Raw genomic sequence first — 12,968 nt, 5'->3', positions numbered from 1 at the left:
TCAGGGTGCTTGAATGCCAGCCTCGGTAGCATTCCGTGCTGTAGTTGCCATTTTTGGTAGATTCCAAAGTGCACGGACTATTTCTAGAGTTTCCTAAGGGTTTAAATTTGCTAGAAACACAAAGATTGTGTCTCTAGCAAGGCACACATATGCGGGGAGGTGGCATCCATTTTGCACGGGCTGAGCATGGGAACACCCCGGGCATGGGCACAACTTGGGAACAACCTCTAAGGCCCTTTGCACACAAGGCCAAGAATGCATCGTTGGGTTGGATTTGGAGGTTGGTCCGAACTTCGAAGCCTAATTGGAGCGCCATGGATGCTCAAATTGGAACCACCATTTTGGAGGGTGCGGCGCAGATTTGTGCTCCATTTCGCATCTAGCCAATTTGCTCTTGCCATTTGGCAGCTGATAACCTGCCACTAAGCTCCCTGCAGCTTGCCAGATGGCCTCGTAATCTCCATCAGATCCATTAAGACTCCACGATTTGGTTTTCATTCTTCGCCTCTGTGTATTGACCGTAAAGGTGCACGGTCGGCTCAAATCAAATTTGAGCCATTTGATCAGGCCAGATTATTAGAGGGAATCTACCCTCCCCTAACTTGACCTACAACTACCACTATGAACTCGACCAAGGTTACAAATCCATCACGTGTCATCTAACAAAATGCCTCCTGTCGGCCTTCAATGCTGCTAGGTTGAAAATGCTGGGAATGCGAGGGGCGGCCGAAATCCCCTCGTGTTGGCCCTCAACGCTGTCGGGCTGGAAAATGCTGGGAATGCGGGGAGCGACCGAAATCCTGAGAGTTGCACACGAGTGGCGCTGTGTGCATTGACTGCTGTAAATGTTGTGAGGGGTGGCGCATTCCCCAATAGAGGAATGTGGTGCCAAGGGGCATTCCCTTGAGAGTCCTAGGAATGTAGTGCCAAGGGACATTCCCTCACACACACACACTTTTTTTTAGTAAAATCCCTCACACACACACACACACACACACACACACGATGGGTGATGCTAGCTCAAGCAAGGAATCTTCTTCTGCCAAGGCAGCAGCTCCGTCACTCTCCACCTTCGAAATTACAGCGACGTGCAGCTGATGATCCCTGTGCGTGTAGTGGAGACGTTGTACTTTTAGCATTCTTCCATTCGCGGGATTGCGATCTCCCAACCCGAACCCGGCTTCGCGACAATGCGGGGCCTGCACGAAAGCTGAAAGCACTTGCAAACGTAGAGCGGAGATGACCGTCGAGGCAGCGGAGAAAGAGAGAGAGAGAGAAAGAGAGAGAGAGGGCTTCGAGAAGAGAAGCTGCAGAAAGAAAGAGAGGGAAAGAGATTCCGAGAAAAGAAGGCGTTGGCTGCAGCAAGAGAGAGAGAGAGAGAGAGATCCGATTGGCTTCGAGAAGAGAAGGTTCAGAAAGAGGGAGAGGGAAAGAGATCCTGTTGGCTTCCGAGAAGAAAAGGGGGGCGTTGGCCGCAGCGAGCGAGCGAGAGAGGGAGAGAGAGAGAGAGAGAGATCCTATTCGCTTCGAGAAGAGAATGGGGGCGTTGGCTGCAGAAAGAGAGTCCTGCTGACGAGGGACGGATTGTTTCCTGGGAGAGAGAGCGCGACCGGAGCTCATAGTATTTGCCTCCGTTGGGGGAGAGACGCAGAAGAAACTCGGATTGGTTACCTCTCGTCTAACAGCATCGTTCTCCAGCCAAGAATCAGCGAATTGTTCGACGTTCTAATCGTATAGAGGAGAAGATAATCACGAGCTTCGCACAGAAGCGTTTCGACTGAGTGCTTGGATGCGCTGGAGGTCGCTCAAGGGACCCAATCCAAGTATTGTTGTCGCCCGAGATTGCTGTACCAGATTGCCTTCCGGATCGGTCTCGAAAGTGGAAAAGAAGCAGGGTCCCAATCGAGTCGAGTGAGTTAATCGAGGATCGCTTCCGCGTGTACACATGCAGCACGCAGCAGCAAAGGCACAAATTCATGATGATCGAGTTCCTTTTTTGTTTGCTGCTGCTCGACGATGACAACATGTTTTGACAGGGCATCTTGCCGGAAACTAGAGCGATCAGGGCGTTAGGACCCAGGGTTGCGTGCAAGAAATCATCAGAATCTACGAGGAAAAGAAGATCAATGGGAGCATAGCAGCTCGCTTTGTGCGTTGCGTCTCTTGTTGGGAATCAGGTACCTTGCGGTTGTCGAACGTGCCCAACAGTAGATCGGGGACCCGGGGGGATGGAGAAGGCATCGGGAAACGAGGACTCGGAGCTGGGGCAGGACGAAAAGGTAGACGAGGAGGATGCAATCGAAGATGGCAAAGGGGATGCGGAAAAGATGGGAGAGACTAAAGACGACGCCACCGCAATCTCAGGAGACAGCAACTCGCCTTCAGTCTCGTCTTCTTCTCCACCTCCTGCACAAGAATTTGAAAACGGCAGAGTCCCTCAGGAAGAGGAGAAGGAGCAGCAGCAGAGCGCCAGCACCAGCCGCACCGTTGGCGATGTGAAAGTCACAGTCGATCGCTCTATCCATTCCTCCCTTCCTGCATTCACCAAATCTGTTGTTTCTGCTTTCAAGAGCGCCTCCTTCTCCTCCAGCTCTCCTCCCTCTCTCTACGCCTCTAGCCCTTGGGGTCTTAGCTCCTCTCGTCACATGAAGATCGTTGAGGTCATTCTTCGCTTTGGAGGCGCAGTCCTATCGTTGATTGCCTTCTCAGTGATGGCTGCCACTAATGAGAAGCGCAGTGGAGCTGGAAGCAATTTCAAAATGAATTTCAGCGACTATCAAGCTTACAAGTAAACTAACCATCCATCTCCGAAAGCTATCAAGTCATTATGGTGCCTGAGGCTAATCATGATATTCTATCCGAGAAAGCTATGAAGTCATTATGGTGAAAGGTCGCTTACTTATTATATGTATCAAATTCTGCTCACATTATCTTCTGGGTGCAAAAGTTCAGACACCATTGTCCAGATCCCTCGCATACCTGCGTTCTTATATAACATAACACTCATCAGTAGGTGTCCCTGCTCTTTCTGTTATGTGGGTTCTTTGTCCAATGGACAGCAGAAGACAAAATAGTGCTTCTATTGTACAAAAGTCTTTTCCTGGGGTTTCTTAGAGTGCACCTAGCAATCTGCTCCCGATATGGCTGCAGATGAAATGAGGTTCTTTTTTCACGTTCAGTTTCTCAATGACATGGGTTTTGTGGATACGCTCATAACTAGATATAGCCAAGGTCAGCACGAAAGTTGTCTCCTCCTTCCTTTGGCCTCAAGTACTTAATCTCATATCGAAACATTTTGTGGATAAGGATAGCGTGCCATGGAAGAGAAAGCCTTACAAAGCTGGATCTAGGTTTATGAAGATGTTGATGCTCCCCAGTGCAGCAATTCTTGAATACTAGTGCAGCTTCAAGCAATAGAATAAACTATGACAGCTAAAATCGACTCAAGAAGAGGATAGTTATCATGGTGGTAGCAGAATCGAGAACAAAGGCTTTTCGAAAGAAGGCTACGATGTCTCGGTACCAGATTCAACCTGTTTTGAAGCAAGCTACATTATCAGAGGCATGGATGAGCAAATGGATGCTCAAGTATGTGTGGGTGTGTGGATTTGTATTTGTGAGAGCATATTTTTATACTATGGTCTACACCCACTGTTGGGAGCTGATGATGTCAGTGGGGGTGCCATAGTAACTAGTCCCTGTTATGCGTGATGGAGTTTATGGTTTTCAATCTTATGAGTGACTATCGTGAGATTGAAACTGCACTATGTTGTGTTTTTAGAGAATGAGTCGGGGAATGTTTCTGGATTCATCTAGGTATATATGGATGAGCAAATGAAAGAACGTATACTTCTGGAGCCAAAAGGCCAACGATTAGCGGCCAACTGATGACTAATTGGACAGTAGGTCCTCAGACCAACCGGTCTAATACAACTTCCATCTCTAGACAAGCCCTAGAATTCCTGATACGCAGGTGTGCCTAATCTTGAACTTCCAAAACAATATAGTTGGTCTTGTTATTGGCTTCGTTCTACCACTGAATCTTAAACCTGTCTGTGTTCGGAAATGGCTCACCAGGCCAACTTGCTCGTTAGCCAGCAGGGCTATCCAGAGGGGAAGCCCCTGCGGTCTTAAGAGCAAGCCACATTCTCAGATTATACAGTCCAGATGTCAAACCAGGAGGCCCCACTTTGGTTTAAAACTTTTGATTTCAAGTGGAACCAAGTTGGCCATCAATAAGCTGGTGAGGCCTTGTATCATTGAAATTTTCCTGTCTCATGCTACCTGTAAATTGCTTTCGCTTTTGAGGAAGCTTCACGTCAAGCTATTCCATGCCCTTTTTAGAAAATATATCTCTTAGAAGGGCTCGTTTGGGAGAGAGTAAGATGAAATCGTATAGTCTCCACAATCAGTTGTAGCTTGAATGGAGAGAATGTGGATTACGTTTTGATTAGCCTTCTCCTGTACTGCCCCTCACCTCTGGAATGCTGACATAGACTCACTATGAAGATCTTTGTATAAATGGATTCTCACTGCTCAGTATGTGTGGTTGTGTGGATATGTATGTGTGAGACCATATGTTTTTATAGTATGGTCAACACCCACTGTTGGGTGCTGATGACGTTGGTGGGGATGTCATTGTAGCTAGTCCGTATTGTGCTTATGGAATTTATGGTTTTCAAACTCATGAGATTGCACTGCACACTGTGTTGTGATTAGAGGATGGGTTCTTGCATGTTGCTGGATTCATCCAGAGATGTGTCCCTGCCATATTAGCGGATACATGCAAATTCCACCTTGTGAAGTTAGTCATGTTGTGGTTTGCTGATATTGCGATAAATTCGATCTTAGATGGTGCAGTGCCCTATCTACAAGATTGTCTGATGATTTTTTGCTTATGCTTTATTTGCATCCAGTCGGATTTAATCCGCACACCTCATGGTATCTGGGAACATTGTCATGTCTGTTTGGTTCTTGGATTTCCCAAGATTGCCGTGACGCATTTTTTAAAAGACCTGTGGTTAGGATTATTTCCTCTTGATGTGTTCGGAGTTCGTCTCATTACTGTCCTGAAGTTTGGTTTCTTGTAGTTATGTCTGTTGATCCATATGTTATCTTAGTCTTTGTTGGTCAATGTCTTTGTAACCGTAGATTTTTATGTCTAGGTTTTTTTCTGATGCCTTTATTACCTAGGTGGCCTTGGCTCTTTGGAGTTGAGATTTGTGCAACCAAGGTTTGTGCATGGTGTGCTTTTCGATTTCCGGGGGAGAGAGAAAGGGGGGGGGGGGGGCGGTATAAAGAAAGTTCTTGGAGACAAATAAAACAACACTGAAGACTAATGATAGCTGAAGAAGAAATATATATCACCAAAGGAACTCAATACAAGAGAAGGTATCGGAGAGAAGCTTTGGAGGGAGCAAACGTCAGTCCTCCAGGGCAGCCAAGTGTAGTGGACTTCTGCACTAGCTCCACAAGTTGGAACTGGACCAGATCTGGGACAGCAATTTGATGCAAGGTTTGCTGCAGATCTGGAGCAAAAAGAACAGTAGATGGAGAAGAAGTTGTGGCTGATTTGGAGCAGAAGTAGGAGCAGAAGTTGGGGCAGATCTGGAGTAGAAGTTGGGGCAGATCTGGAGGAGAAGTTGAGGCAGATCTGGAGCAGAAGTTGGGGCAGATCTGGAGCAGAAGTTGGGGCAGATCTGGAGGAGAAGATGGAGCAGCCAGGAGGCAGGAAGGAGAGGCAGAGAGGAGGCAGCCAGGAGGCAGGAAGGAGGCAGGAGCTCAGGGTGTGCAGGGACCTCATGAGCAGAAGCTATAAATGAGCACCTAGCCCCCCCCCCTTTAAGTAGGGAAGGGCCAGTCGGTCAACCAGCTGGTCGGCTCAGATCTGGCCGACCTGGCCAGTCTGGTCGGCCAGATTTTGGCCAGTTTTGGCCTCCGATTCTGGGCTCTTTTGGTGCCTGTTTTGACGAGGTTTTAACAAAGTATTTTGGCTTTGATTTTCGTCTTGACAGAGATTCACCTGTGGCCTTTTACCTGTATTTTATCTGACCTTTGTGCCAGTTTGGCCTTTGATTATCCTGTCCTCTAGAGTTGGAGATTGACTGACTTAACACCCCCTCTCAGTGTCCAATGTAGAAGGGAGAAGCAAAGAGTTGTTCTAGGGGTGAAATAGTTCCAGGGGTGATCTATCTTCTTCATCAGCCTTTTAAAAAAATATATATATATATAAATTTTTACAAGAGGGGTTTCATTTAGATGGAGATGCCTACAAAGTAGGTTTTCATCTTCACTAAATGCCTAGTAGTGATGGTACAATCAGAAAGTACAAAAAAGAGGTACTTTAAGGAGTGCCCTCGTAGGGGATTTGTTCACTTCCTTAAGCACAAGTACACAAATACTGCTAAGGAGAAGGAGGCGGTACACCAATCCCGGTTAACCGGCTTGGTAAGAATGTCAGCATGATTATCGGCAGCTGGAACATATACCAATCGAATAGTACCCAATTCCACTTGCTCGCGAGTAAAATGAAAGTGTACGCCAACATGTTTGGTGCGGTTGGGAAAAATGGGATTGCCGGCGAGAGCGATGGCACTTTTGTTGTCGACGTAGAGGATTGTTGGTTCAGTACAAGGAAAGTGTAGCTCTGCTAGAAACTGCCGTAGATAAATGGCCTCTGTGGTACAATCATACAAGGCCCGGTATTCAGCCTTAGTAGAAGATCCAGCAACAGTTTCTTGTTTACGGCTGGACCAAGAAACAGGTGCCGAGCCGAACGAGAAAATGTAGCCGCCATGAGAACGGCGATTGTCCGGGTCGCCAGCCCAGTCGGAATCAGTGTATCCTTGTAGTGTTAGTCCTGGTCTGAAATGTAAACCATAAGAGTAAGTACCACGTATGAACCGCAAGATACGAATACATGCATGCCAATGAGTGTGCTTGGGTTCATTAAAGTACTGACTGAGAATGGAAACTGAGTAAGAAAGATCCGGACGAGTGTGAATGAGCTAGAGCAGCTTGCCAACAACCTGACGATAGAGATGTTCATCAAAAGGAGGAGACTCCAAGTCTTTTGAGAGCTTGACTGTGGGATCCAAGGGAGTGGCAGCTAGCTTAGGCTCGTGGGGAATGATATGATCAAGGAGTTGAAGAGCATATTTCTGTTGAGAAACAAAGATACCACCAGAATGCTGAACAACTTCCATGCCCAAGAAATAGGAGAGAAGACCGAGATATAAAGAAAGTACTTGGAGACAAATAAAACAATACTGAAGACTAATGATAGCTGAAGAAGAAATATATATCACAAACGGAACTCAGTACAAGAGAAGATATGAGAGAGAAGCTCTGGAGGGAGCAAACATCAATCCTCCAGGGAAGGCAACTGTAGTGGACTTCTGCACTAGGTCCATAAGTTGGAACTGAACCAAATCTGAGACAGCAAACTGATGCAAGGGTTGCTGCAGATTTGGAATAAAAAGAACATTATCTGGAGCAGAAGTTGGGGGCAGATCTGGAGCAGAAGTTGGGGGCAGATCTGGAGCTGGAAGGAGTGACAGATCTGGAGTAGGAAGGAGGCAGATTTGGTGCAGGAAGAAGACAGATCTGGAACTCAAAAAGGAGGCAGAAGAGGAGGCAGCCAAGAGGCAGAAGTGGATGCAGCAGAGGAGGCAGAAGTGGAGGCAGCAGAGGAGGCAGCCAGGAGGCAGAAGTGGAGGCAGCAGAGGAGGTAGCCAGGAGGCAGAAGTGGAGGCAGCAGAGGAGGCAGCCAGGAGGCAGAAGTGGAGGCAGCAGAAGCTCAGGGTGTGCAGGGACCTCAGGAGCATAAGATGGTGAGGAGCACCTAGCCCCCCCCCCCCCCCCTTTAAATAGGGAAGGGCCAGTCGGTCAACTAGCTGGTCGGCCCAGATCTGACCGACCTGGTCAGTCTGGTCGGCCAGATATTGATCGACCAGGTCAGTCTGGTCGGCCAGTTTTGGTCGGCTAGAATGTGGCCAGTTGTGGCCTCCGATCTTGGGCTCTTCAGGGGCCTGTTTTGACAGGGCTTTGGTTGTTGATTGTTGTCCGGGTTTTGGTTGTTGATTTGTGTCCTGACGGAGATTCACCTGTGGTGTTTTTACCTGTAAGTGATTGGACCTTTGCGCCAGTTTGGCCTTTGATTATCCTGTCAGATTTCTCTTTCATGAAGAACACTCATTGATATCGAGAGTAATTATCCACAATTAAGAAGAAATATTGTGAGCCATTCAGTGAAGGAACAGGAGATTTGCCACTAATATCGAGGTGGATTAGACGCAATATCTCACTGGCTCGAGAAGTGGAATGAGAAGGAAAAGCAGTTCGGCTTTGTTTGCCTAATTGGCATGGACGACAAACATCTTTGGCTCGCGATATTTTAGGTAGGCCATCAACTAGATGATCTCGAGACATTTCATATAAAGAGTCATAGGACAAATGTCCCAGACGATAATGCCATAATCGTTCTGTGTCAGTTGGATCTTTCAGGGTAGCAATACCATAAAGCCGATGAAACTCAGAGCCGGTATGGGAGGGAGTCTCAAGAAATTGAGTTATGAAGTACAGACCATGAGGTTGGGCTTCGCCCCGAGCTAAAAGGAGTCCCGAGGTCTCATCTATGATATCGACATGCATCTTTGTAAATAGCACCGTGCAACCAAGAAGGCAAAGTTGATGGACGGAAAGAAGATTGACCCCTAATTGGGGGACATAAAACACGTGATCCAATTGAGCAAGATTGGGGCCTTTGTCGGTATCAAATGTGATTGAACCAACACCATGAATAGTAGCAACAGAGTTATTGCCACAACGGACTCCCCCTGTTGCCGGTTGGCGAGAAATGAAGAGATCATGATGAGGAGTCATATGATGAGTGGCTCCATTATCCACAATCCAAGGGGATTTAGAGCCACATGGAAGAGTATGAAATGTTGACCCAGATAAGGATGGGGAGGAGTCAAGCTCGGTGATATGGATCAAGGCTTGAGAAGTGAAGTCTAGAGAATCTCCAGTGGACTAGTCAGACAGACCTTCAGGAGTGATAAAAGGAGGGGATGGGGTGAAATGATTAGTGACATGGCCTTGTGGTCTCCAAAGACCAGTGTTTGGAGGAGGACCACTCCTAGGGCGCCAACGAGGTGGTTGAGGAGTCGTGGTAGGGGGCTGTGGAGTCCAACGAGGTGGCTGAGGAGTCGTGGTAGGGGGTGGTGGAAGAATGCCTTTGGCTTTGGAGCGACATTCATCATCAATACGCCCAACTCTCTGGCAATGTTGACAAAACCTATTCTTTTTGGGAAGGGTGTGCCAGGCGGGTTTACTACTAGAGGAGTTATTGGAGTTAGGAGTGGGAGAGGGCTTCCCAGAGCTGGGTTGATTTTTTTGAATCCCGGAGAGAAGAGCCCCCTCTGAAGCAAGAACGCTATGTTTTTGGTGGACCTGAGAGTAAAGGCGAGCATAACGCAAAAGTTGACATTCGAACTCATAAAAAGTAGGAAGAGATGGTTGAGAAATGATTTGTTGCATAAAATTGAAATACTTGGGCGGAAGTTTGTTTAAAAAGAAAGTAACTTGGTCATCCTCGGATTCGGGAGGACCAGTTGTGGCAAATTCAGCAACTAACCACCGGCAATCTGCCAGTTTAACCTTGAGATCATCGTCAGCAAGGATCTGGAATTGTTGGAGATCATGGTCAAGATTGATGCGACGAGTACGATCTCGAGCTACATAGCGGTCAGTGAGATGTGCCCATCGCTCAGAGGCAAGATCAAAATGCTGTAATTGAGAGTGAAATTCAGGCAAAAGACCTTGCATGATTTCGACAATGGCAGTGGCATTACGATGTCGCCACGAGCGAACTACCTGATAAGAATAAACATGAGGATCAGGTTGCGATTCAGTACCTTGAACGAGTTCCCATAGGTCTTAAGAATCAAGCACATGGCGCATGAGATTTGACCATGTGGTATAATTAGACCCGTTAAAACGAGTCATATCAGTGAAAGCATGTTTGGCTGTTGCAGAGACAGACCGGAGGAATAAAAGGATTCGGAGAAGGTCCTGAGGGGGAGGGATGAACATGAGAGGCGGGATATGACATGAGAGGGGAAAAAGAGGTAGCGGGAGAGATAGAGGGAAATAAACTATAGGAGTCCAGTGGCATGGGAGAAGGAGGAGGATGAGAAGCCACTGGAGGAAAGATGGCAGCGGAAGATATGAGAGGGATGGGAGGGAAGGAAGAATGTGAACCGAAAGCAAACTCATTGTCAGACGCATTTCTCCTTTCTCGTCTGTGCGTGTTCACATGCATGTATGGATCTGTGTCCTCGTGATTACTCGTTCCTATGCCTTGCATAACAGATGGAGTTGCACCAAGGGAATAGGGCAACATACCTTGCACTGATTCTTGTGGGATAGGCATTGTCGAATAACCCAATGTTCTCATGCCGGCATGTCCTCTTTCGTCAGGGTATACTTGTTCTTCGTCGGCACCGAACTTGAGATGTTGCTCAGCTTCTTCTGAGTTGAATAGAGGTCCTTGTTGACATATCGAAGAAAAACGTGGAGAAGTAGAAGCACGAGGTGTGCGGGTACCTGCTTCAAGTTCCTTCCATTTCTGGAATTCAGCAAATTCTTTAAAGAGTTTGAAGAGGTATTCATCACCTTCGATCCTTGCAGACTCTCTCTCGACATATGACGAGGGTGGTGGTTGAATAGAGGTCGATTCAGGCTGAGATTTGTTCAGGGAAGAGGGAGAAGACATCTTCAGGTGATGATTTATCTTCCAAGCTTTCCAGATCAAGGCTCAGGTGTCGATTGGCACACCTGGCTCTGATACCATATAAAGAAAGTACTTGGAGACAAATAAAACAATACTGAAGACTAATGATAGCTGAAGAAGAAATATATATCACAAACGGAACTCAGTACAAGAGAAGATATGAGAGAGAAGCTCTGGAGGGAGCAAACATCAATCCTCCAGGGAAGGCAACTGTAGTGGACTTCTGCACTAGCTCCACAAGTTGGAACTGAACCAAATCTGAGACAGCAAACTGATGCAAGGGTTGCTGCAGATTTGGAATAAAAAGAACATTATCTGGAGCAGAAGTTGGGGGCAGATCTGGAGCTGGAAGGAGTGACAGATCTGGAGCAGGAAGGAGGCAGATTTGGTGCAGGAAGAAGACAGATCTGGAACCGAAAAAGGAGGCAGAAGAGGAGGCAGCCAAGAGGCAGAAGTGGAGGCAGCAAAGGAGGTAGCCAGGAGGTAGAAGTGGAGGTAGCAGAGGAGTCAGCCAGGAGGCAGAAGTGGAGGCAGCAGAGGAGGCAGCCAGGAGGCAGAAGTGGAGGCAGCAGAAGCTCAGGGTGTGGAGGGACCTTAGGAGCATAAGATCGTGAGGAGCACCTAGCCCCCCCCCCCCCTTTAAATAGGGAAGGGCCAGTCGGTCAACTAGCTGGTCGGCCCAGATCTGACCGACCTGGTCAGTCTGGTCGGCCAGATATTGACCGACCAGGTCAGTCTGGTCAGCCAGTTTTGGTCGGCCAAAATGTGGCCAGTTGTGGCCTCCGATCTTGGGCTCTTCAGGGGCCTGTTTTTGACAGGGCTTTGGTTGTTGATTTTTTTTCGGGTTTTGGTTGTTGATTTGTGTCCTGACGGAGATTCACCTGTGGTGTTTTTACCTGTAAGTGATCGGACCTTTGCGCCAGTTTGGCCTTTGATTATCCTGTCCTCTAAAATTGGAGATTGCCTAGCTTAACACGAGATCGGTCATCTCGAATGTGGTGCTGAGTTGAGTTTTAATGAATTGAAGTGTGGTGGTGGTAGAGCCCAAAAGCAAAAGATCATCTACGTAAAGTAAGATAAAGCAGACCCCCTCTGAAGATTGATGTATATATAAATTCGGATCAAAAGGAGTGGAATGAAACCCATTAGTTTTGAGGAAGGTGTCTATTTGGTGGAACCAGGACCGAGGTGCTTGTTTAAGCCCATAAAGAGCTTTGCGGAGACGGAATACGTTATTTTCATGGCCAGGAGGAGAAAAACCTGGTGGGGGAACCACATAGACTTCCTCATCGAGGTAGCCATTGAGAAAGGCACTCTTGACATCCATCTGATAGATAGACCAGCTGTGATGAGCGGCTAGGGTGAGAAGAAGGCGAAAGGATGTTAATCGAGCAGTAGGTGCAAAGGTTTCCTCATAATCGATACCATGTTTTTGGCGAAATCCTTGCACTACTAAGCGAGCTTTGTACTTGTCCAGTGTTCCATCTGCTTTGAGTTTTGTTCGGAAGATCCACTTGGTTCCTATGACCTTTTTGTGACTGGGTCGATCGACCAAAATCCAGGTCTCATTGCGATCAATGCTCTCAAGCTCCTATTCCATGGCACGATGCCACTCAGGATGTTGAACTGCCTCCTGCCAAGTGGCAGGTTCAGAGTGTATGATATAGGCTGTGGTAAAAATGGAGGCAGTGGTAGTGGAAGAAGCTGTCCGGGTAGAGCGTTGAGGACCGGGAGGAGGAAGTTCTAAGGGAACAATCCCGGAATCCTTCATAGTTTGTCGATACCAGCGTGGCAGCGGGTCGTGAGAAGAGGATCGAGGAACGGGAGAAGCAATGGGTGGAGAGAAAGCAGTTTCGGGGGGAGAGAAAGAAGTTTCGGGTGGAGAGAAAGAGATTTCGGAGGGAACAGGAGTAGGTACGTCATCAGCAGGGAGAATAGAAGAATTTTTTAGAACATCTCTTTCATCGAAGACCACATCACGATGAACCAAAACTTTGTTTGTGCGAGGATCAAATAAGCGATAAGCTTTGGCTTCCGCTGAGTAGCCAACGAGAAGTAGAAGTTCAGCACGAGGTTCTAGTTTACCATGAGTATCATTAGAAGTATGAGTGTACACGCGGCATCCAAAGATGCGGATATGAGAAATAGAGGGTCGGTAGCCATAGAAGGTCTC

General features: G+C 47.4%; 1 protein-coding gene across 1 annotated transcript in view; it reads left to right on the top strand.

The window, feature by feature from the left end:
• Window positions 1-1,179: 1,179 nt before the first annotated feature.
• The window catches only part of LOC147890443 (CASP-like protein 3), an 86,359-nt gene continuing 74,570 nt past the window's right edge, over window positions 1,180-12,968 (top strand). The window contains exon 1 of the mRNA XM_087390627.1: window positions 1,180-2,788. Coding sequence (XP_087246753.1) covers window positions 2,229-2,788 — 560 coding nt within the window. The 5' untranslated portion in view covers window positions 1,180-2,228. The remainder of the gene's footprint in view (window positions 2,789-12,968) is intronic.

The sequence above is a fragment of the Dipteris shenzhenensis genome, chromosome 19 (assembly GCF_047967505.1).
Source record: "Dipteris shenzhenensis isolate YYH24624 ecotype China chromosome 19, Dip_SZ_1.0, whole genome shotgun sequence".
NCBI classification, from domain to species: Eukaryota; Viridiplantae; Streptophyta; class Polypodiopsida; order Gleicheniales; family Dipteridaceae; genus Dipteris; species Dipteris shenzhenensis.
The sequence above is the reverse complement of the archived record's forward strand: the minus strand, read 5'-3'. Positions and strand labels throughout refer to the sequence as shown.